This window comes from Anopheles gambiae, chromosome 2 (genome assembly GCF_943734735.2).
Source record: "Anopheles gambiae chromosome 2, idAnoGambNW_F1_1, whole genome shotgun sequence".
NCBI lineage: Eukaryota > Metazoa > Arthropoda > Insecta > Diptera > Culicidae > Anopheles > Anopheles gambiae.
The window spans coordinates 95495462-95522863 of NC_064601.1; the positions used below are offsets into that span (position 1 = coordinate 95495462).

General features: G+C 44.8%; 3 protein-coding genes across 7 annotated transcripts in view; 1 reads left to right on the plus strand and 2 right to left on the minus strand.

Annotated features, from left to right (window-relative positions):
- Positions 1–17204, plus strand: part of LOC1276764 (CYFIP-related Rac1 interactor B) — a 37304-nt gene extending 20100 nt beyond the window's left edge. For all 5 annotated transcript variants that reach the window (XM_316149.5, XM_061641383.1, XM_061641384.1 and 2 more), the window contains exons 3-5: positions 11759–12022; positions 12090–12352; positions 13268–17204. In XM_316149.5, coding sequence (XP_316149.4) covers positions 11759–12022; positions 12090–12352; positions 13268–13532 — 792 coding nt within the window. In that variant the 3' untranslated portion in view covers positions 13533–17204. The remainder of the gene's footprint in view (positions 1–11758; positions 12023–12089; positions 12353–13267) is intronic.
- A 56-nt stretch (positions 17205–17260) lies between these two features.
- Positions 17261–19596, minus strand: LOC1276765 (U3 small nucleolar RNA-associated protein 4 homolog). Its single transcript, XM_316150.5, has 2 exons — positions 19368–19596; positions 17261–19283 (listed from the first exon to the last, which is right to left on the minus strand). Exons 1-2 carry the CDS (start codon positions 19487–19489, stop codon positions 17327–17329), a joined length of 2079 nt encoding a protein of 692 aa, XP_316150.5. The 5' UTR covers positions 19490–19596; the 3' UTR covers positions 17261–17326.
- A 6161-nt stretch (positions 19597–25757) lies between these two features.
- Positions 25758–27300, minus strand: LOC3290102 (uncharacterized). Its single transcript, XM_556786.4, has 3 exons — positions 26267–27300; positions 26080–26183; positions 25758–26006 (listed from the first exon to the last, which is right to left on the minus strand). The coding sequence occupies exons 1-3, from the start codon at positions 26416–26418 to the stop codon at positions 25795–25797; spliced, it is 468 nt and encodes a 155-aa protein (XP_556786.3). The 5' UTR covers positions 26419–27300; the 3' UTR covers positions 25758–25794.
- Between the last annotated feature and the right edge of the window lie 102 nt (positions 27301–27402).

Here is a 27402-nt window from a genome sequence, read left to right on the forward strand (position 1 = left end):
GAACCGACCAATAATATTTGGGAACCGACCAATAAATCGTGGGTTGCTACCAAAAAATTATGGGAAATGACCAAAAAATCGTGGGAACGCACCAATAAATCGTGGGAACCAACCAATAAATCGTGGGAAACCCTGTAAAAAAATCTGACTGAAACAAAATCCATATCAGCGTCACGTACTCAATTGTGATAATCAGAGGTGATACTCAGAACGGTTGTTGTGACCAATACATGCTCATGACATGTTTGCGACCATCGCTTGGTCAGTCACATTATAATGATTTTTTTGTTATTGTGATGAGTTTTGCAAAATGTCACTGACATAGTCATGACAAATTGCGACTGAAACAAAATCATGTCAGCGTCACGAGTTCTACTGTAATGATCAGAGGCGAGCCTCAAATAGTTGGTGTGACCATCACATGCTTGGTGACATTGTTTGCAACCAATTCTTGGTCAGTCATGGGAGATGTGGAGTGCGAGTATGAGGTGCGTGCGAGTGGTTCCAAGAAACAAAATGAGCATGTTTTCTCGCTCTGTTTGACCCGACAGATAATCAAAACAAACAGAGGGAGAAAGCATGCTCATTTTGTTGTTAGAGCCCACGCGCCAAGTATATTCCAAGAATGTCGTGATTATCGTCGACAAAAATGTCGTGACCAAGTGAGTAACCAAGAGTTGGGTGCTAATCAAAATGTCACCAAGCATGTGATTGATTCTCCAACTGTTTGAGTATCGTCACTGATCATGACCGTTGTATACGTGATCTGATATGAGCTTCATTTCAGTCATGAGTGTTAATGACTGAAACAGTGGCATTTGGCAGCACTGTTCACAGTCAGAAAAAATCATGATTATTTTCATGACTAAGCTTGTCAGTCAGAGTATCGCGTTGGACTCAAGAATTCACATGTCGTGTTCAGCATGTCATGATGCACTTTTATTGACTATCAGCAATGAGCATCAAGCTACCACGGATATGTTCATTGTTTTCGTTGGTAAAAATCTCGTGATACTCATGACATTTTTCAGCACTGCCTGTGAGCAATGATGGCGGGATATTCTTGTCTTTGCGTTTGTCTTTTGGACTCCACTGGAACTATTATCCAGCTTTTTGTTTGGAAAACTCTTAACACTTTGTTGTACTACGTGTATGTTTCATGCAGACTCTGAAACAAGAATTAAATCAGCAAACACATTCTAGACACGTTCTTCTCTCGCTTGAACTTCACAAACAAATGTGCCCCCCAGTAGTGTGCACACTGTTTACGTGCTTGCAAATAAAATAATATCTTTGCTCTAGGTCGAGGTCGCTGCAGAAACGCGCCAAGACACGGGCTCTTATCTGCAACCACTACCGTAATGAAACAACAAAAACGACAACATTTTCATCATTTTGATTTCGCTGACCACATTTCAAAACGTGTGCAATGTGCACATAAACAAGAATATTTAAATTCGCCTCGTTCTTTTTCTCTCTCTCCTCCCAATAAAGCACAAACCCGAATGGTGGTGAAAAAGCGCAATTGAAAACCGTGCTGGAGCCTGTGTTGGAAGGTGGAATTTCGTGTCCTGCGAGGGATTTGAAATACAGGGTTTCCCACGATTTATTGGTCAGTTCCCATGATTTTTTGGTGAGTTCCCACGAATTTTTGGTCGTATCCCATGGATTTTTAGTTCGTTCCCATAATTTATTGGTATTTTCCGAATGGATATCAATACAATTGGACTAAAAAAATCTGGGAAACGGCCAAAAAATCGTGGGAACGCACTAAAAAAATATGGGAACCAACCAAAAATTGATGAGATCCAACCAATAAATCGTGGGAAACCCTGTAACTATCCTTCCGTTCTTCTCACTCCAAAAGCAACGCGAAACGTCTTTACCTTTAAAGTGAAACGAAAAGACCATCACCCTTTTCTCGTTCTTTTGCTTTCCTCAACCCGAAAAGAGTGTGCCACAAGAGCAGCAAGATTTGAGGGGTTGCTGAATTCTTAATGAATTGAAAGCACATCTTCATCTGCTTCCGCCCCGCGGCTTCATAGACCTCTGCCATACCTTTAGTGTGAATTTCCCCCGAGGATTTAACGCGTTCGTTCGTTCTGTGAGGCAGTTCTGTGACACCTGTAGCAGGGAAAGTGGGATCCAATTTCGCATCTGCTCACACAATTTGCCTCAGCTCCCTGTTTTTTTTCTCTCGTTAAAAGACATCTTCCGCCCTTGATATGGTGTAAGGCGATGACAATCGTATTGCCTAGCACTCTATAGCACGATTATTTTCCTCCATCATTACACTTTTCTTTTGCAATTTTACTGCAAATTCGAAATGGGGTCAGAGAAGAAAATCCCCAGAGCCTCCCATAGAGTGTTGGTGGGAGTGGTGTTTGTCGCCATCCTTATCAAAAGAACTGTTCAGCTGTGGAACGTTGCATAGGGAAAGATCGGCTGTGAAGATTTGTATGAAAAATTTATTTGGTTCGTCGCCCGACTGCTGCTGCTGCTGCTGGTTTGCACTGGAAAAGCCCTAACTATCCAGACGAAGGAAAAGAGAGGGATGGTTCTCTGGAGACGCTTGCACGAAACAACTTCCACGAGATAACGAGTCCTGTTGGCTACGGTGCAACCGATGGGGGAGTGATAAGCGACCAACATCGTTTCTCGATCGTTTCTCGCATGCTGTGATGCTGTGGGCGAATTTCGCCGTCCATGGAATTGCCAACACGTGCTGCACTACCGATGCAACCAGGCGTTGTGTGTATGCCTTGCACTGTAAAAGTGTTTAGAGCTGCGGGGGGTTTTGCCGGACTAAAATAAACACTCCTAACGGGGCGGAATCCTGTGTTTGACGTCATGCAATCGTCTGAACATCGTCGAGCGGTTGATCCTGAGGAAGGAAAACGAAAGTTAACGGCAACATACAACACATCGTGTCTGCAGTAGACGCGACTGTTTTCTCGCTAATTCTTGGCACATCGTCAAGATCCAACTAGAGTTGCAAAAGACAGAACACGGAAGCCACCAGTTATCTATAATGTAAACTGTTCACTTTTAGTCTCTGCACCGACCACCGAGCATGTTGCTGATGCTTGTCTCTCCCCTAGCACACACGCAGACACTGTTCTGACCTAGATACTGGCAAATGGATCTCCTCTAATCATCGCCGTTTGCTTTTCTCTGTCTCGTTTTAGGTAAGCAAGCAGCATAATAACCTCAGTGCTGGTGCGGCCGGCGGAAAGGGAACCGCGAAAAACGACACCGCGAACACAGATGTGCTAAAAACCGACAATGGGCGAGGGCGTCGGTGCTCGGTATCATCCCCCATCAGCAAATCATATGCTTGCCACTGCCTTGATTGTGCAGTTGACGGGGTGGTGCATCATTGTCATCGCCGTCAAGAAAATAGACCAAATTGTTGTCCTCATCATCACCGTTTTGTCGCGCGCGGGCGCGCACCGTGTTGCGCCGTTGTGTGTGTGTCGGACCAAACCGTCCAACACAAGGTCATATTCATAAAATCCTGTGCTAATCTTCGCGCCTTCTTCGCGCGTCCGGCCTCCTCCTGACAACTGGTAGGGCTTGGAGTGTTAGTAAGCATGACACACGGGGGCACGCTCTTGCTTCTCTCTGCTGTACGATAATGCAATCTGCAACGGATCTCCCCCCAGCCCGTCGAGCTCAGCAATTTGCTGTGTTTGACCGGCTGCACAATAGCCAGAGTGTGGTGTGTGGGTGAAAAAACCGCGGCTAGAAACAGTGTCGATGGACTGACATCGTGCAGGCTGCTGCTGCAAAGCTGCCTGGAGAGAGGTGTAATGTGTGCCCGCGTCAAATTGCGACCGGGTGTCGTGTGTCATGATGTGGTATGGTGTACGCTCTCTCCCTCCTCCGTGCCCACGATTACGTGTTGGTTTCAGGTCGTCTTTGTGTGTGTGTAGGTGGAAGAGGAATAGTTTGTTGGGTTAGCGTGCAAAGAACCCAACTATATCGGATGATCCCATTGCATCCCGGGGCCCCCTTCCTAATGTCGATGACTTTTCTGTGCCGTCAGGTGCGAAACATCATTTTGGATGGAAAGAGTGTAATATTAGAACAGTAGATTGAGCACATTAGTAGTAGACGGCTTTTATTGTGTCACTCCATCGCGTTGAGAAGGTAACTGGATGCTTTACCCTTTTACCCTTTTACGTTTTACCCTTTTAGACATGTTTTTATTGTCAAAATCAGGTTATTGATTGGGTTTGTGGTAGCATTAGACGAAGTTGAAATAGTTGCTGCATTACTGTAACTTTATCTGTAAAAATAACAATAACTGGGAGCATTTTTTTACTGTCTATTTCTTTCCACTCTAATCCCCAAAGCACTCAGTGTTACATCCGGGTGCAACATTTCATCATCAACACCTTACTACTAACAACTATAGTTCCATTATGTGTGTCTATTTCCGTGTGCTGTTTAATGATCGGCTCGATTTGTGATCGGGCGGTAGCTTATCGTTTGAACATTAATTTATCTGCAACACAACGCGCGCGCTGCAAGATCAGAAGCCAAGTAACACAAATCAGTTGCAAACGGGGACAGGGTGGTGGTGGTGGTGGTATAAAACACACACACACAAATCTCGGTCAGCCGTTCAATTGATTTCCTGACCAATCAATCAATCAACACGGCTCGCTGACGACGAGAAGGGGCACGCTGGATTGAGCACGGTTTGGTAAAACGGTTATTCGTCTGGCATCGCGGGGAAAGGAATCCCGGCACTCCCGTCGTTTCGTTGGTATGTCGTTAACCTGTGCAAAAACACCATCCACCATCGAATCCATTTCTGCCCAAGACGTTCTAAGTGAACGAAGTGTGTGTGTGTGTGTGTTTTTGCTCACTTTGAAGTGTAAACGCGCCCCTTCATGCGCGCAGGGCTGCTGCTGATTTATTTTCATGCTCGGCTGCATACTCATCAGCGCTGCTAGAAATGCCGCTGATCTTCCCCGCCTGAAAATGCAATTCCACGGAGCAGCCCACCTCCCCCCCCCCCCCCCCCGGCCGCATGCATGTTGATTAAATAATTAATTATGTATCTTGCTCTCGGTCGGTCGGTTGGTTGCGCTTGTCGAGGAAAGCTGATCGAGCCTCCCCACTGGGGCATTTGCAATGCAACACACCCAACCCGATGCTCCACCGGGCGATTCTTATTGCAGCACCTTACTGCCATTGGACTGTTGTTGTGTCTCCCCCATTAGTGCGTATCATCAGCAGATCGTAACTAATGCGAGAAGAAAAACAGTTCAAAATCTGAGAGAGTAACTCGAGCATGCAAAAAGTACAACCACCGGCGGCCTCAGTGCAGCAGCAGAAAAAGCCGAACTGCAACGTGAATGCATTTCGACCCAGAGCCGACAACACACTTACGCTCTACGCCCTCCAAACGCGCTATTCTGTTACGGAGTTGGGGGTTTTACCTAATAATCCCTCGCAAAGCTCTGGTGGGACCATGCTGCGGTCTAGCTGGTTTTGCGTTCGGATGGGATTGGAAGTCGCGACATGATTTATTAATACACATGCCTTTTCCCGCTGCGAACCGTTTTCGATTGAGGGTTGATGAGTGATTATAAATCAGAGCTAGGAAAAAGGGGAAAAAAGCGTGGAAAACAGTTGGGGCCGGTTTTTTGAAGGTGAATCTGAAGATGTGACAGTGATGTGGACGTGCTGATGATGATGACGAGTTTGGCACGGTGACAAGGGGCATGCGGTCGGACATAATTATGAAATGCTCGACTTTTTCCTGCTCTTTTTTTCTTGCTACTTATGTAAAATATTGGGTGATAAATATTCGAGACGGAAAAAAAGAAACGATTGCTAGCGTTTTAATGACTTGATGTAAAGCTACAAAAAAGCAAATTAATGCTTAGTTTAGATATGCATGAGGCGCAGTACTAAAGCAGAGGCAGACAAAAGATTGAACTACAAATCACGAAAGTAATGGAGCAGTTTAGATTGTACATAATTTGCTATGCTACTGTCTAACAACTACCCCTCGAAAACCCCCCCCCCCCCCCCCGCGAAGAAGAACGTTAAAGGAAAGCCTTCCATCCTCATATCCATCCACCGAGACTTTACCCCGGATGCCGTTTTGCATGGACAATTCGTTTCGCTAAGGTAATTAGCAGCCGCAGCCAAGCCAGGCCGGGGTTGGAGCATTCAATCATCGAACGGTATCGCATAAACAATTTACCTAATCCGATTACGTACGGCCGAGACTCTATCTCTCTCTCTCTCTCTCTTTCTCGTTCCGGCTAGACGTGGCCTAGAGAAGAAGGAAGTACGTGAAGCGTAAACACACGGTGTACGATGCGGGGTGGATGGAGAAGAACAAAAAAGCGGCAACATTTCACCGCGCACACACACACATAAGGCGGCACGTGTTCCGTTCGGTTGAACTCCGATCGTTTCCTGTTCCGCCACCGTTGGAAGTTAGAAGTAAGCACTTTTGCTGCCTTTAAGGGAATGTTCCTACGCGCAGAGGGTTATCATGTGCCGGTACTATTAAGGCCCCCCCCCCTTAGTAGAAGAATCTATCGTTCCGCGATCTATCGGGAGGATAGTAGAATCTATCACTATCGAATCGTTCCGTGACACGTGATTGTATGGGCATTGTGTGTGCCACTTATCGAAATCGTGGCTAGAAGACCTACTCAATTCTTGGTGCTCAATTTCTCAGAAGCACGCAACCGCACGGGAGGAAGTTTAGGAAAGCTAGCAAATAAGCAGCCATCCATGTATTGTACGGTACTCTCCATATCACTGACCCACCCGACAAGCGTTCCTTCACTGTTACCATAATCAGATAGAGAACACTCCCGATAGTGGAATGCAAAAACCCAAGCATAAGTGATGGGCAGATTGAGGCTTTTTCCGGTGCAATTCTTCTGCTTCTGTTATTCTTATCTTGCTCACACACAAAAAAAGAACAGAATGATATAGTGCAGAAAACTAAACACAGCTTACCGTTGCAGAACAGACGAAGCGATAAAGAGTGGGTTTAAAGCTTCCACAACCCAACCTTCCGTACTATCCCGTCGAACTGCAAAACATCACTTGAGGCGTACAGCTTTATTCAATTTCAAGTCGACTTGACGGTGGAACGAGAGCATGTTGTGTTAACAGCTGCCCGAGGATTCATTTACTAGACCACCTTTTGGCATCATCTATGTCTATTTAAAAAAAAGCCCCTCCCCTTGTCCAAGAGATAAGTTCAGAGATGACAACGTTAGCGCGCTATCGTCTCGTGCCCTATTTTAAACGTTCCGAAAGAAAGAAAAATGCGCGAGTGTGGTGTACTTCAAACCGGATGCGTGCCATCTCCTGAGAGATGTTAGGAGCTCTGACTAGTGATGGGTAAAGTTTGGCAAACATCCGGAGTCGACTCCGATCCGACTCTGACTATTTCGGAACCAACTCTGGAAGGTAGGTCCGCACAGCATTATCCGGAGTTGGAGTTGACTGGAGTCGGAGTTGTCCAGAGTCGTAGTCGTCCGGAGTCGTCCGCTGTCGTAGTCATCCGGAGTCGTAGTCTTTCGAAGTCGTCCGGTGTCGTAGTCATCCGGAATCATAGATGTCCGGGTCGGAGTCTTTCGGAGTCGTCCGGAATTCTGCGAAGTCGTCCAGAGTCGTCCAGAGACCAACTTCGTAACAAAGGTATACGAAGAGGACGCACAAAAAAACACTGAAAAAACACAACAAAATAAATACCTGATTACCAGACGGCTCTGATTGCACTAGACGGCTCCAGTTAACTTCAACCGACTCTATTTCCGGTTGACTCCGGACGACTTCGAACAACTGTGGATGACTCCAAAAGACTCCAAAAGACTTCAAAAGACTCCAAAAAACTCCAAAAACTCCAAAAAATTCCAAAAGACTCCAAATACTCCAAAACTCTCCAAAAGTCTCCGGACGACTCCAAAAGACTCCGTCCCATACGACTACGACTCCCGACGACTCCGACTCCGGGCGGAACTAGTGGTTCCCATTTCGCCGGAATCGGAATCAGACTAACAATAGCCAGAGTTGGATCGGAGTCGTGGATACGCTCTAGAGAGCACATCACTAGAGCGGACGCTTTATCACCTGGAAAATGTGGAATGATGTGTAAGCTTGGTTTGTGAAGAGGGCCCACGTTTTCTCTCGGTTACACACACACACTACCAGCGCAGCAATGTACCAGCTGATACTGGTGCGTTTTTCACACCTTACACTCGAAAGACGATTAAAAGGATACGAATATTCTCTCGTCCTTTTATTGTTCTGCTTCGCGAGACACCGAGCGTAATAAAGTGCAATAACCTCTCGAGAATGCATTCCACACCACCGGTCCCGCTGGCGCAACAGAAACGCAGGCAGAAATTCGTAATGAATGAGCTCGTGAACGTGTACACGTGCACAGGATCTGGGTGCTTTTTTTTGCGTGTGTAAAGGTTGTTGCACAATTACAACCAATGCGGGTGCTAGTTTGGACTGTCACTGTCGCAGTATTGCAGTGCGCGTGCATTGTCCAGCTTGCATAAAAGCCTTTTGAACCGTTGGCGAAGAGGAGGCCGTTCGTTCTTTTGAAGAGAAGTTGCCGTTGTAAGCTAGTCCCTGTTCTGAAGCAAACGAGACGATACTTTAAACCTTCATTTCACACTCACTTCCAACCACACTCCATGAAGTGAGAGACAGAGTGTGTATGAGGGCACGATCATTATTTCATTAATTTGGCGTGAATTAATGTGAAATTGCCATTAGCGCCTGGGGAGAAGAAAAACTCGGTAGCGACGACACTTGGAGTTCTCCGCGACGTTTTGGAGTTCTCTTCCCCGGTGGTGGTGGTAAATAGAATTAAGAAGAAAACAGCCGCCCATCATCATCATCGTCGAGCAGGTGAGCCGGGTAGAGTTGTGGCCTATTAACTGCTTGATTGCATCTCATCTCGGGTTGCTGGCACGAAGAAGGGAAAATGAAGTCAAAAAAAGTCTTCAAGATGTCAAACAACTTTAACAAACCGATGGAGGGAAGGGGCCCGTTCTCTGACTTGTGCAAAGGTGCGAATGAAACGTTGGACCTATCTGCTGTTTGGCCCCCTTCGTTGTAAGGACAACGCCACCACTTCTCTTGCTGTGTGCACGTTGAAGCATTTCTTTCCCGGTCACGTCACGCGAAGAAAGAGAAAAAACGAACCCTGTCGTCCGTAAATGGGTTTAGCCTCGAGCGAAAGCATTTTGAGCATTTTCTGTCTTATCGTGGAGGGTTTAAGAGGAAGAACTCTTGCTCCTTTTTCCGTTTTGGATGGAGTGCCGATGGAGTGTCGATTTGGTGAACAATTTTAAAGCTCGATCGTGTTAGAGATGGATTTTAATTTCACTTTGTTAATGTTCTCATACTCAAATTGAGCCAAAACTGTTGGATTCCAATGAGAAGAAAGTAGCTGAACAATTAAATCCTATGTATGGGATAAGCCGGTCTCGTAATACAGTCGTCAACTCGTACGACTTAACAACATGCCCGTCATGGGTTCAATCCCCAAATAGTACAAATACGTAGGACTGACTATCCTGCTATGGGGGGGGAATCAATTAGTCACTGAAAGCCAAGCCCACAAGTGGGTACAGGCAGGCCTTGAGCGACATCGGTTGTTGAGCCAAAGAAAAAAAAAATGGGATAAGCCTGAATAATATTTTAACTTTTTATCGTAAGAATGGCTCTAAAATGGAGCGCAAAAAGCAAACCAAAGTCGATCGATTTTACGATCCCGAGCGTGTGTGTTTATCTTCTGCTTGTATGAACGAATCGATTGAGCAAACATTCTGATGATCGCCATCCGCGTGCGCCAGCGTGTAATACGGTGTAGTTTTGCGTATACATTCGCCAATAAAAGAGAGAAGTTGAAGACAAACACCAATAATGATTCATCCGGTATCCACCTCTTCCCTTTTGCCGCGTAAGTTCCAAAATCATGTGGTTTAGACACGGCGAATGATTCGCCCCCCGAATGATGGTAGCGGGCCGCGGACAGGGCTGGCGATAATTTATGCGCCAACATTATGACGGCAGCGGAAAAACAAACCATTGTGAATGAAGTGGTGTGGCGGCCTGCACAGCAGTACCAGTACCAGCAGAAGCTTATTATTGCCCATTTACCCCATTGCTGTACGTGTAGCTTGATTTGTGTATTAACCCTTCGGTGACTCGACTATCTTAGAATGACTAAACTGATATCTAATGCCATGTGTTTTTGTACCAAACGCTTGCTTATACTTATCAAACCAATGGGATACAGCCATTTTCGAGGGTTAAAACGAATAATAAACGCATGAGATACGACACCCCCAGCAGACACATTTGCGTGCTGTGCGCACAATAAAGCGCACTTCTACAAACCCCACCACTCCACTGTGTTATCTGTCCCCGAAAAAGGCATTGGCTTGCCAATCTCCTCCCCCATCTCCCATCATCAACGCATCAACCTCCCGGGGCGCACCACCGGATGTGTGTGTATGTGTGTGTGTGAAGGGAAATAGGAAACGTCCGCGAGACGTCCGCACGCGTCATCTTTTCTCCCTACCGTCGCATTGGCTGCCGCCCTGTCGGATGGGATGGGGAGGAAATGGGGGGGGGGTTGATGGACATGACAAGGGTGGTGATATGGTGTTGATCCAAGTTCGCAACTCTCCAGGGCCCGACCGCGAACTGTATTGCTAGGGCTTTTTGGTGTAAACTGAATCAACTCGAACGTGGAGCAGGAGTAGGAGTAGGAGTAGGAGGAGGAGGTGTAATGATAAGAGACACAAACGGCTCGAAAGGCGTATGGTGGAGCGCGCGCATTGTAAGCGATTAAAGTCAAGGTTAGTGGACTGGTTGGAGTCTTATGGCGCCCTCCAAGGAGGGTTTTTTCTGTACTGAATTGACGAGAAGAATGTTTTTCGAACATTGTTTCATAAGCCGCGCTTAGACAAATCCCACACAAATCCCACACATCATGTCTTCGAAATCCAAATACGAAAATAAATGAGGGGACGTTACTTTTTCGGATTTTGTTGTGGATGTAAATGAGACTGAGAGCTTCACAGCATTGCGTACATCGCGAAGGCACAGCGCCACACACTGAAGGCGATCGATCGATGGCGCTTTGCATCATCATTACTCGGGCTAACGCGACAGCATTACCTTTTTTGGCAAAAGTGATCGGTACGGAACGGATGATTTGCCCCTTAGTCCGCTCACAGCTTCGTTTGTTGTCGATATGGATGGACACTGTAGTGACCAACCTACTGGAGAGAAAACGATACATTAAACCACATGCGAGTGGGCAGTTTGCGGTTTTTGGAGGCGATCTTCAGCCAAGGGTTTTTTTGTGGATTTAATTTCAATTTTTCCAACGCTTTTAAACGGACAAGCGTTCCTCCCAAAGGCTGCACGCGATCGTTTGTCACTGGTCGGGCGGAAAGCCACGGATAGCAATTATGTTCCAACAAAAAACCTCGAAGCAAGTGGGCCGTCACTGACGTTTTGATTTCGTTCAAACCATTCGTATTATCACGCCGTTCTTTGCGGTGGCGCCAATCCTTCTAGGGAAAGTTGTTCTCGCGCACGCGATTTGCGCGAAATCACATACACACGAAACGCTTCTTGTGTTCTGTGGCGTGATTTTGAGTGTTCTGAATCGTCTTTAAAAGTCTATAGAATTGGCTATTTATTTCCGTTTTTTTTTCGTTTTCTTTATTTACAGGGCGCCGGTAAGGAAATCCGGGAAGCGATTGCGGACCCCTCGCCCGAATGCCAGGAGAAGGCGTGGAACATTGTGATACCGCTGGTGGAGAAGCTGAAGCGCTGCTACGAACACTCCCTCGAGCTGGAACGGATCGTGCCGAAGCTGCTGGGACAGCTGGTGGGCGGCCGGCTCAACCCAACGCAGCACCTGGAAACGCAGCAGGCACTGGTGAAGCAGCTGGCCGAGATACTGGAGTTTGTGCTCAAATTTGACGAATACAAGGTAATGATGAATGCTGCTGCCGGTACGTACTGGAATGCTAATGCTTCTCCCATTCTTCGTTTGCTAGATGAAAACGCCTGCGATACAGAACGATTTCAGCTACTACAGACGCATCGCCAGCCGGCAGCGGCTCGACCAGACGAACGAGATGATCATCAGTACCGAGCTGGCGAACCGGATGTCACTGTTCTATGCGCACGCGACCCCAATGCTGAAGGTGCTGAGCGAAGCGACGTCCAAGTTCGTGCAGGACAATTCCGACAACGTCGACAACACGACCGAAACGCTCGGCACGATGGCGAAAGTTTGCCTCCGGATGCTCGAGAATCCGTAAGCATAGAACAACGTTCCTTTTTTTCTTTGGTTCTTATTAGTGGTGGGAGCTCGGAATTGGAACTACCCGGTTCCGATTCCGTTTTTGGAATCGATTCCGGAACCGATTTCGATTTCGGAGCCAACTCCAATTCCATTTTCGGAATCAATTCTGGAGCCAATTCTTACTCTGGAGCCAATTCTTACTCTGGAGCCAATTCCGGAATCGGAGTCGGCTTCGAAATCTACTAAGAATGGATCGTTTACAGGTAAATTTAGGTTCTTGGCGGCTATCGATACAATCGTAGCTGCATAGGACCCAAACGCCTATTCTCATGGAGATACCTAAAGCGAACTTGATTCCGGAGGCGTTCCTGATTGCGGAACCGACTCCGATTCCGTAGCCGATTCTGGAGCCGATTTCGATTCCGGAGTTGATGCCGAATCCGGATCCGAATCCTTAGTCGATTTCAAATCCAGAATCGATTCTGGAGTGCTCGAGAAACTCGATTCCGGAGCCGATTCAAGAGCCGATTCCGGAATCTGACTACGGACCTACTATCTCGAATTGGTTCCACAAAAATTTGGAACTAGTCGGAATCGATTCCGACCAAAACTTCCGTTTTTGGAATCAATTCCGGAACCGATTCCGACTCCGGAGCCGATTCCAGTTCCGAATTCGTAAACGATTCCGGAGCCGACTCCGATTCCGGAGCCAATTCCGGAATCGATTCCGGATCCGGTTCCTGAGTCTGTTCTGAGTTCCGGAAAAGATTTCGGAAACTGACTCCGGTCCTACTCCGAATATTCGATTCCACAAAAAAACGGAACTAGTCGGTAACGATTCCGACTAAAACTTCATTGTTCCCATCACCAGTTCCCATCTTCAATGGAGCTTACAATTAATCTCCTTCCTTGTCTGGTTCCTTACAGCAAACTGTTGGCACAGATCGAGCGGGAAGAAACGCACCTGCTGCTGCTGCGAGTAATGGTCGGTCTGGTGATACTGTACGATCACGTCCACCCGGTCGGTGCGTTCGCGCGGGGCGCCCACGTCGACGTGAAGGGCTGCGTCCGGTTGCTGCAGGCACAGCCGGCCGTCAAGGCGGAACCGCTGCTGAACGCGCTCCGCTACACCACGAAACACCTGAACGAGGACAACACGCCGAAAAACATTCGAAATCTGCTCGCAGCCTAAACAAAAACAAAAAAAATGAAAGAAGCACGCGCCCCGCGCATCAAACGCACCCGAGACTGCATCAGTGATACCAAAAGCGCAAAGAAGGAGAGGAGGGAGAAAAGCGTGCGGTTGGCCGATTGCACGATTCCTCCTCCCCCTGTTACTAATACTATCGCTAAAGCTACTACTACTACTACTACTACTATTATCATAACTGTACGGATCTTTGTTTGGCACTTCAAACGATCCAACGGAGAACCGTAGTGAAAGGCAGGCTCGTGAAAACAGGAAAAAACACGCGTGTGTAGTCGCAAGTGCTTTTCAAGTGGGGGTAGTGAGGAAGCATATTTGTTTTCGGCCACTTCCAGTGTTTTGGGAAGGAGACGGTATCCGCTTCTACTTATACAGCATACTTTTTTCTGCAAACACATAAAACACACTCACAGACAACAGCATATTAGCCTAGAACAAACTACTTTAATTTTTTTGAGATTATTTTGAGGATTATCTGTCTCTCTTTCTTTTTGTCCTTTCCAAACTCATCCTAAAACTAGTGAAATTTTAATTATGAAACCGAAATCCTACTTTTTGCACCCCTTCTACTCAAGAATTTGTTTTGTGTTTTTAGAGTGTGTTTGAAGCGAATCTTACGCTTTTTACTGCTACTGGCGCTGTTTTGTTAGATATCGTGTAAGTTTTGTTTGTTTGTTTTTTGTTTAGCACCACTGCATCACACTACGAAGTATAAGATGACGCGCGAATGCTTACTTTTCGATGCGTTATTAGTGTTGTAGGCTAATTCCACGCGCACGCATTGCGGGGGGTTCTCGATGCGTGTGTTCTGTAGGGACAGGGCAAGGAGGGAGAAGAAGCGAGCGCGCACAATGAGATAAACAAAGATTACATGTGTTTTTTTAGTTTAATTTAAATCGAACAAAACCGTATGAAACTATCTATCCTAGGCATTTAAGTGTATCTTGATAAAACTTATAATTAAAACGAAAGTGTGCGAAGATGGTGGGGGGGTAGCACACCCCCATTTACTACCGCGCACACCCTTTATAAATTGTATATGTATGAAGAATTGTGAGCGGGCTTGTGGGAGACGGGAAGAATGGTAGTGTTTGAAACGGGCGGTGCAAGGTGCAAACAGTGACAGTTGATGATAGCAAACAAAAGAAGTAAATAAGCGTGTAACGTGTGATAAGAAAACAAAAAAACAACCGGAAGTGAGAAAACGGCTAGTTGCGGGCGGAAAAGCGCTCACATCAAACTTTAGTAGGCAAGGCACAGTTCTTCTACCGGGACATTAGCTACTTCAAACGAGGACGAAGGAAGACGAGCGACAAAAGCAGTTGAAAAGAGAGAAAAAGAGAGAGAGAGAAGGATAGTAGGATGCTAGAACATTGTTTAGTTATGAATAGTAGAGCCCATGGATAGAGAAGAGATTGTTTCAGTTCTTTTCCCATTGAAAAGCACCACGTACACAAGACATATACACACACACACGACCACCACCGTTAAAACGCATTCGAACGCAAAAGTTGTTAGAGAGAGCACAAAACCTTATCATGCGTGCAGTGGCGGATGCACCAACGGTACAGCGCAAATCTGGCAGCGCGCATCGAGCGCGCACGAAAGACCGGTTGTGGTTAAACATTAGTTAATGTTTTAACTCTATCATTAGTATCGTTTGTCGTATGGCCGGAAAAAAAAACTAAATGTCGGGTTTGTTTGTTTCATCGTTATCATTCACAGCAGAAACGAACGAACGAACAAAACGCAATGAACGAAATCACAATATATCGAAAACAAAAATGTACACTTTACCAATACACTGCTGGCTACCACGAATTCAGATGTGTTCTATACTATTTTACAAAGCGAGAACAGCAGCATATAGCTGCCCCGTGTGGCAATTGAATCATGCAAACAGAACAAACAACTGAAAATACTGAAATATCCAAGCAGAAGAACAAAACAATGGAAAGTGAATAAAATTTGTTGTTATCGCGTAAGTCTTTTGAGAATCTATAGAACATAACACAAACACACACACACACACACAACAACAACAACAGCAATACACATTAAATACTTTAAAATTTGTAATAGTGATCATAAACCTTCACCAAATGTATTATCGGAATATAGTGTAACAGCGAACATTATTTAAACAAGCAAAACAAAAAAGGAACAAACAGCATTCGAAAAGAGGCACAAAATGAGGCGCATATTAAACATTAACACGCAAATTCGCTCTAGACAAAGGGAAATCCATAAATTACAGCAACGCCACGCGCACGTTGAATGTGTTTCCTTCTCTTTTTTAAGGATCGATTTCATTTCCTAGCTAATATTGTCTTTGAGTTTTTCCGTTTGTACACGTTTTAACGGCGAAACGCATTCGCTCACCCCCGGGTGGCAATTGATCAGCCAGAACGAAACCACGAGTACGAGTAATTTAGCAAAAAAAAAGAAAAATATTTGAATCGACCGGTAGCTGATTCGATCGCAAAATTGTATTATCACCCCTAGAAAAGATTAACTCGTGCGTTAACGTTAGTTTAGTTCAGATTGGTAACCTATTGCGAATTATAGACAACAACAAAAAGACTATTCGGATGATTGTGTAATTTGTTAACGGGGGTAACGGAGCGGTGTGAGAAGAACCTCCTCCCCCCCCCCCCCCCCCGGGCTATGAAAAATTGCCTTTTTGTAGAGAATTTTTTTCCTGTACGACAAACACGTTTAGCAAATTCTCGAGTACTAACAACGGTTAAAAAACAATCAACACAATTGCTGCTGTCGTGCGCGCGCATTTATCATCCTCCCCGTCGATATTGGCATTGTGTTAGTTGTTCGACAGTAAAATCCTCGTTACTGGCTAACCCAATTAAAGGAAAATGGTTTGATGCGTTTTCTCTATTGTTATCGTTACTACTGTATCGCAAGAACTACCCTGTACGCCACCCGGGCAGACACTCTCTCACCACAGTGGTGGTGTGTAGCACTGTGTATGGAGGGAGGAAAATAAGTGCAAAACTTGACTTGAGGGCCGCCGAGCACCACGATGTAAGCAAGACATCTTTCCACATTTAGTACGAAAGAAGCGTAGATAAACGATTGTGAAGAGAGAGGCAGGAACAGAATGTAATTCAAACAATGCTATTGTAATCGAAAATGGAGGAGACTTGAACAGGAAAAGTCAGTGTAACCAGTAAAACAAAGACACGAAGACGGAAGCTTATTCAGCTAATGCGCAAATTGCATCAGTGCTGAACCCAACCACACCCAACTGTGCATCGAAATAGTTACTAAATACACAGAAAAGAAGACACACGAAAGCAAACACAAATCATCTAAGCAAAAAAGCCTCCCCCCACTATACACAATAGAATAAGAGAGAAACGAACAATAACTAACTCGCCCGGCATACACACACAGTACGTACAGAAGGACCTTTGGTGATGAGGATCACGGGGAAGCTTACCACTATAGAGAGAGAGAGAGAGAGATAGAGAGAGAGAGAGAGAGAGAGAGAGAGAGAGAGAGAGAGAGATGGATGAGTGAAAATGTGTATGTTGATCGAGAGCGTGTATGCGTGTGTGTGTTTGTGTGAGCGTGTGCTGGAACTGTGACACCCCGAACGAGGAGAAGAAAATAAAACCAAAAATTCCAAACAATCTATCCCTACACAGCCCGAGCTTGTTGTCACGAAATCCGAGAGAAAAAAAAACGATCGATTTATTGTAGAAGAGGTTTTATTGTAATGCTTGTTTTCCCCCCCAGTTCCGTACACGCGTACATATTTACGTCTTGCCGTACCGCTTGATGCGGAACGCAGCCGGCAAATGTTCGACCATCGAGAGCGCATTGGCCTGGATCGCTACCAGCTCGCTCTCGCCCAGCCACTCGATCGATACCAGCCGCGGTGCGTCGCGTACCATGCGCAGCTTGCACTTCGTTAGACTGCCCTCGCCGTCCTGCTGCTCGCTGCCGTTCGCGACCGGGCGCCATTTCTTGGCCCGACTGGTTTCCTCCTGCTGCAGCACCTCCTCCTCAATGTCCGGCCCGAACCGAAGTGTCACTATCTTCGAACCGTTCTGCAGCACCATGGCCGATTCGTGGCGTGGATCGAACGCAATCCCACTGATCGGATGGTTCGGGTCTGTGCCGGCCGGCAGCCGCAGGTACGTCGAAAACACGAACGCAAACTGGTCGAAATCGTACACGAACAGCTTGTGGTCGGAGAAGGCCACCGCTACGCGCGTTCTGCCCGGCTGGAGGGCAAGGGCCGTCGGTGGTAGCTTGTAGCGGGGGAGCGAAATCGAACGCTTCCACTTGGCCGCCGTCCGCTCGAACACGACGATCGAGCTGGCCAGATCGGCACACACCAGGTACCGGCTGCACTGGGACACGGCCGACAGGGTGACCATCTCGGACAGCCACCGGCCGGCATCGATCGATTGCTTGTGGTCCCACTCTTCACTGTCGTCGGCGGCGGCACAGCTGAAGAAGTTGATCGTACCGCCGCCGGTACGATCGTACAGGAACAGGCCCTTGGAGTCGGCCGTAAACTGCGCCCGATAGCAGACGGCGAAATGTTCGGGCGTGTTGCGTACCCGCACCAGGCGCGAATTGACCGGTTCCTTGCGGTTGTAGTCGTACCGCAGCAACCGGACAATGTGTTCGGTCGAGTACACGATCCAGCGACCGTTCGGTGCAATTGCGGCGGCCAGTATTTGGCCGTCGTTTTTGCTGCGTATCTGCAGCACCTTGTTGCCGCCGAGGGTCGGCGCCGGTGCGTTGGCCGGCCCGAGCGTCCACACCTCCAGATAGTTGACGTACTTCAGCAGCACCAACCGGCTGTCGGCCGCCACCATGGAGGCCGGCCCCGGCAGCAGCGGAAAGTGCGTATCGAGCGTGAACGGTGGCGAGGACGTGACGAGCAGCGACCCATCGATGCCGCCGGAGAACAGGTACCGCCCGTAGGTGGCCAACGTTTTGATATCGTGCGTGTGGCCGCGCCGGTTGTGCGATCGGACGAACAGTTTATCCGTCCGCACGCTGCCACCGCTGTCCGCCCGGTCGAACACGCGTATGATCGGTTCAACGCCGCCCACGAACACGATGTTCTTCTCCTCGTTCAGCGCCAGGCAGAGCAGATCGGCGGTCGAGACCAGGTGCTGCTCCAGCACCGTGCCCATCTGCCCATCGTACACGACCAGCTTGCCGCGCGAATCGGCCGACAGGATGGTGAAGTCCTTCAGCACCAGCACCGCCCATACCGTCGTTTCCTGCTTGTTGTGGGCGCGGCCGGTCGTCATCTTATGCACGGCGTGACCATTGCGCACGTCCCACACGCGCACGGCATCGGTCGAGCCGGTCACGAGGAAGTTACCCGTCCAGTCAAAGTTGCAGCACACGATGCGGCCCTCCTGCTTGTCCAGGATGCGCTCGTACGCCAGCTCCTCGTTGTCCAGCCGGTACACGTTGATGTAGCCGCCCTCGGTGCCGACCGCCAGCAGCCGCTCGTCCTTGCTGACGTCGACGCACCAGGCCGCATTACCCGTCACCAGGATCGACTGCTTCACGCACGGTATCTTGCTCAGATCCCACTCGATCAGCGTGCCGGCGAGGCTGACGCTGAACAGACGCTGGCCGGCCCAGGCCAGCCCCTCGATCGAGACACCCTCGCCGCCGGGGATCGTTTTCTCCAGAAAGGGCGCGTACGCCATGTTCCACACCTCGATCGTGCCATCGTCCCTGTTCGAGCGAAAATGCACCCGTATTTCGATAAGTTTAGGCCGCTTTGGACGGGGAGGGGGATGGTTACCATGCGGTGCTTACCTGGCCAGTGCTAGCTTCCGCGACGACTGTCCGAACGATGAGCAAACGATGGCACGGGGCAGTAAGTTATAAAACCTCACATCGTGCAGCTGGCACGCCCCGTCCGCTTTATCTGTGACCATTTTTTTTTACGTGTTTTAGTGCAAATTCCTACATGCAGCCAGGGAGGAAACCACACACCGCGCGCACGTGTTTTGTTGTTTATTATTCGGAGGGTTTGTTGTGACAGCGCGCCTCGTACAGTGACAGTTCGGGTTGATTGTGTTTTGACAGCTACCCGCTGACAGCTTCGGAGGTGGAAATTCAAAATCGTCGTTCAAGCGAACCCCCATTTTGGAAACCGGCATTCATATGTCGATTTACAAACGATTTAAAAACGCTCTTGGTGTTTTAAGTTGAAGTTTTTAAATGCAAAGGAACTGATAAGATGGAAAATGGCTAAGATAAAAACAGTGCAGCTTGTTATGGCATTATGACCAATATTGCCATGACCTGAAACCGTTGTGCACGGTTTAAGCGATAGCGATCCGTCTTGACATGCTGTCAGTTTCGAATAAAAAGGAATGCGCAGCTCGCGCTGCGCATGATTTAGCGTCCAAGCTCCAACTAAACACATCGTGTTTATTTAATATTTTGAAAGAACATAACATGGCGATCCTGCCAGGAGCAACAGCAACATATTGGGAAAACGCTAAATATGGCATACGTATAACATTGCCATACGTGCAGAAGTGATATTTCTTGCATTGTGACATCAAAAGAGCAGCAGTAGCAAAGTGCGGTGTAATGTGTCCATATAAAAATGCGTCACATGATTGAACCAGAGCAATAGTGTTTGGCGTAAAAAAAAAAAAAAAAAAAAAAAAAATCGAAATAACTGTTACTGTCATCGCCTCACTGAGTTCATCGCCTACTGAGTGTAAAAAAAAAAAAAAAAAAGTTAACGTGTAAAGAGCAGCCGTTCCGGCCCTCTTGTGACACCAGTTCGCTGTATTAGTGTGCATGTAAAAAAAAAAAAAAAAAAAAGAAGTTTTGGTGACAAAACAAACAACGCCCCTCATCGTGAATCATCGTGTTCGTTGTCTAGTGTGTGTGTGTCAGGCAGAAATTTTTGAAAACAATACGAGCAACACCCTCACCGTCGGATCATCGAGTTCGTCGCTTTTGTGTGCAACAGGCAAAAATTTTGGTGACAATCGTGTCTTTGTTTATTGTACGTGCCAGGCAGAGGTTTTGGGTAACAATACAAGTTACACCCTTACCGAGGATCATCGAGTTCGTCGCTTTTGTGTGCATCAGGCTAGAGTTGTGGTGACAAAACAAACAACGCCCCTCATCGTGGATCATCGTGTTCGTTGTCTATTGTGTGTGTGTGTCAGGCAGAAATTTTGGACGACAATACGAGGAACACCCTCACCGTCGGATCATCGAGTTCGTCGCTTTTGTGTGCAACAGGCAAAAATTTTGGTGACAATCGTGTCTTTGTTTATTGTACGTGCCAGGCAGAGGTTTTGGGTAACAATACAAGTTACACCCACACCGTGGATCATCGAGTTCATCGCTTTTGTGTGCAGCAGGCTAAAACTTTGGTGACAAGACAAACAACTCCCGCAACGTCGATCATCAAATCATCACTTTAGTGTATGTACAGTTACGTGAAAATTCCTAAGCGAGCAGCCTATCTCGCCTTTGTCTACCGACAACCTAATGAAGAAAGCAACCCGCAGCGCTGTGGATGAGCGGAAAAGTGCGATCAGAAACAAAACAACAAAACCGAAGGTGAGTACAGAATTGGTGGCGGCTGTGGGTTCGGTAGTGTTCAGACAAAACACTTGCAACAAGCAGACAAACAAAAACGCGACAATGACGACAAAACTTGACTTGAATTTAGGATTAAAACTAATTAAACCATATGATGGTAATTCAAAAGACCTTGCGAATTATATAGAAAGTGTTGAGTTGTTTCGAGAATATTCAGAAGGTGTAGATGAGCATCACTTTTTAAAATTTTTGAGAACCACACTGACAGGCGTAGCACATGGAGTTATCACTCCTGCTAATACAATTGAGGAGGCGCTTAAACTCCTAAAAGAAAAATTCGCTGTAAAAATGACACCTTTGGCGGTGGAACACGAGATGGGAACCAAGAGGCAAGGAAAGCGTGACATTTCCGAGTATGGGTCAGAAATTGAAGCTTTGTCTGCAAAACTAGCAGCGGCCCATGTTTCAGCTGGAAATTTTGTTTCGGAAGGTTCTGCGAAAAATATAGTGGAAACAACAGCTATACGTGCGTTTATAGGGGGACTATCCAATCCAACAACAAAATTTTTTCTGAAAGCAAGAAATCCTCCCACACTAAGCAAGGCGATTTCTGATGCTTTGGAATGTTCCTCTGAATTTGAAAACAATGATGGAAACCATGATGCATTGTGGAACCATCGACAAAACTGGTACAATCGACCACCCATGCGAGCCCGAGGTGGTTATCGCCGACCATCTGGTTTTCGATACTTAAGAGGAAATCAAAGGGGAAACAATAATGCATTTCGTGGAAGTTCATCATTTTTGCCAAATAGGTCAAATCCAAACAACACACATCAACACGAAAACTTTTCAGCCAATGATGCACCAACGCAGGAAGAGGAAGACGTAAATTTGTTGGATTTATTTCGTTGATTTTGATATAATCAAAACCGTTAAAATTTTTGGTCACCTTTTTTCAAAAAAAATCCAATTTATTATCGATAGCGGAGCATCTTGTTGCATTATTGCACAACGATGTATTCCCAACCATGTATATATTAATCCTCATAATAAGTTTATGGTCAGAGGCCTTAATGGCAATACTCAAACTATGGGATATATCGACACGACAATAACTATTGATAATAATAAATATCCTATTCGTTTTCATGTACTAAATAATTTACCGTCAGATATTAATGGGTTAATTGGTACCAATTTCTTAAAACAATTTAATGCTATTTTTGATTTTTCTAAAATGAAAATTTCTTTTACCCCACCTAAATATTATAATAATTTTCATATACCTGCAAGAACTGAATTACTTACATATGTTGATACAGATACAACTGAAATGTCTGTAATAATGAGTGAACAATTATCGCCACATGTTTTTGTTGCCAACAGTTTAGCAACACCAATAAATGGGAAACTTCCTGTTAAGTTAGTTAATTTTTCAAACAAACCAACTTCCATTAAAAATTTTAAACCAATAATTCAACCTGCTGAAGCTTATAATATAATTGAATTTAAAAGAAACGATGAAAATACTGACAGGGCCAAACAACTTCTTAAAGAATTAAATTTAGCACATTTAACAGATGATGAAAGAAAAATGATTTCAAAATTGTGTTTAAAATTTAACGATATTTTTTGTCTCAATAATGACGTTCTTAAACCTTCAAGCTGTCTTCAAGCTAATATTAAAGCAAAAACTAATGTAACACCAAGCTATTCAAAGCAATATCGGTTGCCATATTTTCAGAAAAGTGAAACAGAAAAACAGATTAATAAAATGCTGAATGAGAACATAATTGAACCCGCTCAATCCGACTGGAATAGCCCTATTTTATTGGTACCTAAAAAATCATCAAATGATACGAAAAAATGGCGGCTAGTAGTAGATTATCGGAAAGTAAATTCAGTTATACAAGATGATAAATTTCCACTTCCTAATATAGAGGAAGTAATTGATTCATTGGCTGGTGCCAAATATTTCTCGCACCTTGATTTGTCACAAGGATACTACCAAGTTCAACTTAATAAAGAGGACCGGCCAATAACAGCATTTACCACAGCAACGGGCCAATATCAGATGACAAGATTACCTATGGGTCTTAAAATCAGCCCATCAACTTTTTCGAGGCTTATGACAATTGCTTTGTCAGGACTAAATCAAGAAAAATGTTTGGTTTATCTTGATGACATTATTGTTTTCGGGAAAAACTTACAGGAGCATAATACAAATCTTATTGCTACCTTTACTAGATTACAAAAAGTCAATTTAAAATTAAATCCTGAAAAATGTCATTTTCTAAAAAAAGAATTGGTTTATCTTGGACATTACATTTCTAATGAAGGGATAAAACCTGATCCAGCAAAAATTGAATGTATTAAGAATTGGCCTGTACCAACCAGCGCAGATCAAGTTAAACGATTCATTGCGTTTGCCAATTACTATAGGAAGCACATACAAAATTTTGCTAGCATTTGTATGCCGCTTAATATGCTCACAAGAAAAAATGTTCCTTTCACATGGACTCCAGAATGTAATCAATCATTTGAAACACTTAAACAAAAATTTATAAATCCACCACTTTTAGACTTTCCGGATTTCAGCGAAAATAATAAATTCATATTACATACGGATGCATCGGGAACAGCCATCGGTGCAGTCTTACAAAATAAAAATGGGAAACCCATAGCTTATGCAAGCAGAGCTTTGAACAAAGCCGAATTAAACTATGGTACAATAGAAAAGGAATTGCTAGCAGTAGTGTGGGCTACAAAACATTTTCGTCCCTATTTGTTTGGAAAAACATTCGAAATTTTCACTGATCATAGACCGCTGGTCTACTTATTTACAATGACTGACCCATCAAGCAGACTCACTAAATTCCGCCTTGCATTAGAGGAGTTCGATTTCGTGATCCAGTATACAAAAGGAACTGATAATGTGGTGGCAGATGCACTTTCTCGAATGTCAAGTGACGATCTCAAAACACTCAATCATGACGTAGTACTAACAACAACAAGGTCTATGATTTCTAAACAAAATGACGCTTCTTCAGACAAGAACATTCCGAACAATCCACAGCCTTCATCAAAAACTGTATTCGTAGAGCTCGTAGTTTGCCCTGAGATAAAAAATGTTGTAGCAACAAACGAAAAAATCAAAATTCCCGATACACAAAGCATAATTCATCTACGGAGAATATTGCTCGATATTTTGAAAATAAAAAAAGAAATAGGGAAAGAGGTGATACTGGTAATAAGGAAATATGATGAGAAGATCAAAAAACTTCTTGAAAACATCAAAATGATAAATATAAAAAACCTTCCAAAAATAGTAGTAATGCAAAGGGATATAAAAATAATCAAAAATTGTGAAAAAGAATTAAAATTGCTCATTATGAACGATCATCATATTCTGCCTACAGCAGGACATGCAGGAGTAAATAGAATGTTGAAAACCATTAAACAACGATATACATGGAAGGGCATAGATACAGATGTACGGAACATGGTTAAAAAATGTAAAGAGTGTCAGGTGAACAAAAAGATAAGTGAACCAAAAATACCATTAACAATAACGTCTACTGCTAGCGAGCCCATGGAAAAAATATATTTAGATTTGGTAGGACCACTTGTGAAAGTAGAAGGTTGTGAATATATTTTGACAACACAATGCGATCTTACTAAATTCATCACAGCAACACCTATTACAGACAAAAGAACGGAAACGGTAGCAAAGGCATTCGTAGAAAAAGTAATTCTCAAATATGGGATACCAAAAATCATTTGCACGGATAGAGGAGCAGAGTTTATGTCAAAACTATTCATCGAACTTTGCAAACAACTTAATATTGAAAAACTAAATTCCACGGCATATCACCATGAAAGCATAGGAGCCTTGGAAAATTCACATAAAATGTTAGGGAATTTCCTAAGAATTCATTGCAAAGACAACCCACTAGCTTGGAAGGATTGGATTCAATTCTATGAGTTTTCGTACAACAACATTGTACATACAGTAACAGGTTATTCCCCTTTCTTTTTATTATATGGCCGACTGCCTAATATTCCTTCGAATTGCTTAGAAAACCCTAAAAAGGAAATGCATTACGATTTAGACAACTATATAAAAACCTTACAAGCTAAATTGGTAATTTCACATCGAGAAGTCAGAGAAAAGCTCATAAATAACAAACATAAGGTAAAATTAAAGTATGACCAAACAAGTAAAATCAAGATTTTTGAGCCAGGAGATCAATGTTTGTTGAGAAATGAAACGGCTAGTAAGTTAGAGCAACCATTTTTAGGACCTTATACTATTATTAAAGAAATCGGTCCAAATGTTGAACTAAAGATAGGTGATAGAACAGAAATCGTCCATAAAAATAGGATTAAGAAATATTGTACGTAAAAAAAAAAAAAAAAAAAAAAAAAAAAAAAAAAAAAAAAAAAAAAAAAAAAAAAATTTGGTTGGGCGTGTTATGGCATTATGACCAATATTGCCATGACCTGAAACCGTTGTGCACGGTTTAAGCGATAGCGATCCGTCTTGACATGCTGTCAGTTTCGAATAAAAAGGAATGCGCAGCTCGCGCTGCGCATGATTTAGCGTCCAAGCTCCAACTAAACACATCGTGTTTATTTAATATTTTGAAAGAACATAACAAGCTTATGGCATGCCCTCCAGTTTGTCGTTCCCCACATTATCGTTGCCGCTGTGATTGTCCCACGTGTGATGATCGTCCTTCGGGGTGATGGTAGTAGGCGCGTTATTGGTCGCGTTCTTATTTGATTGAGGCAGCTGCACTTGTACCATTCGCATTCCTCCTACATCGCCCGGTTCGTACGCACGTCGGCGAGATTTGTTCTTCCTCGTAACAGCTGCAATCATACCCGATGGAAGGATGATAAGTGTTGTAAATCGAAAGCATCCCATTAGTCGCAAGAAAGATACCTTTGGTTTCTATTTCATGCAATGTTCTGGAAGTAAGCATCTTCATCTCCCGCTCAGTGTGAGACCCAACAATGCTCCAGCGCGGTGCCGGTATGTCGATATTTCTGGAACGTTTCATGAAACAGTGTACAAATCACTTGTATGGTAAGAAATGGCAAAACAGTACTGCTTCTTTCAGTCAGCATACCTTGAAACTGGTCGTTTCTTTCCATCAACCGTGGGCGTTCCTACAACGAGCTCTTGAATGGTCGCCTTTTCCGGTGTCTCGTGCTCTTCACTTTCCTCTGATGGCTTTCGCGAACACGGACAAAATATACGGCGAAATAGCTTCCGCAACATGTCGAATCCTTTTCATTCTACGCTTATATTTTCCGTGCCAAACGATTGCTTTGATCTGTGAGCCTGGCAACGGTCTGATTTCTAATGCCTAGATCGTTACTAGGAATGTCAACAAGCTCTGCGCAACTGTGCTACGATAAACTTAAAACCTGCTCTCAACAATGCTTTGAATGCTCTACTCGTCTAGACGCCAGACAGGAAACAAATTCTTCCGGCAAAATTTCAACGAAATCAACCAAATTATGACAAACAAGCAACGTTCTAGCACTTTGACCCAGGGGACATTTGTTGATGTGTTGTTCTCTCTGTTTGACATAAGGTAGTGATTGGCAAACTTTGCCGATCGCTGGCATAGGGGAATATGTACATGGATCGGGCTCTTCTGGCACCTGTATAACAAACGAGATGGTTCGTGCAAGATCGAATAGAATCACTTGGAAGTTAGACAGAAGCATGTCTTTAAGTTATGTATGGAAAACATAGTAAATTCAAAATATAAACAAAAATGTCCGCCTAGTCTATATGGGAGCTTCGCACAGTCAACCGTACTACTCGGTGGTTTGTAGATCAAAGAGACAGTTTATTCTTTCTTACTTCCTAACTTAACTCTAATTACATCTATCTTCGCTCTAGATAAGTTTAGCTCTAGATAAGCTGAAATTTAGATCGATTCCGATTAGCTTGATTCCGATCCCATCTGAATCCCTACATCTAGTTAGTCCGCCTAGTCTCGTTAGTCCGCCTAGTAGACTACCACCTGAACTCTGCCCCGTAGCATGTTAACGAGCGTTTCGGCAGCGCCCACAAATTCCATGTCATTTCTATGCCAAATTTAATATTGAAATTTTACAAAGATAGGACAATTTCATCTGCAATATTAACATAAAACATAAGCTAAAAAATTAGTCACTCCAAATTTTACTTCCCGTCGGCAGATTTCGACCGCGAGCCGACCACTGTGCGGTCGCGAACAGTCAGCGGGCG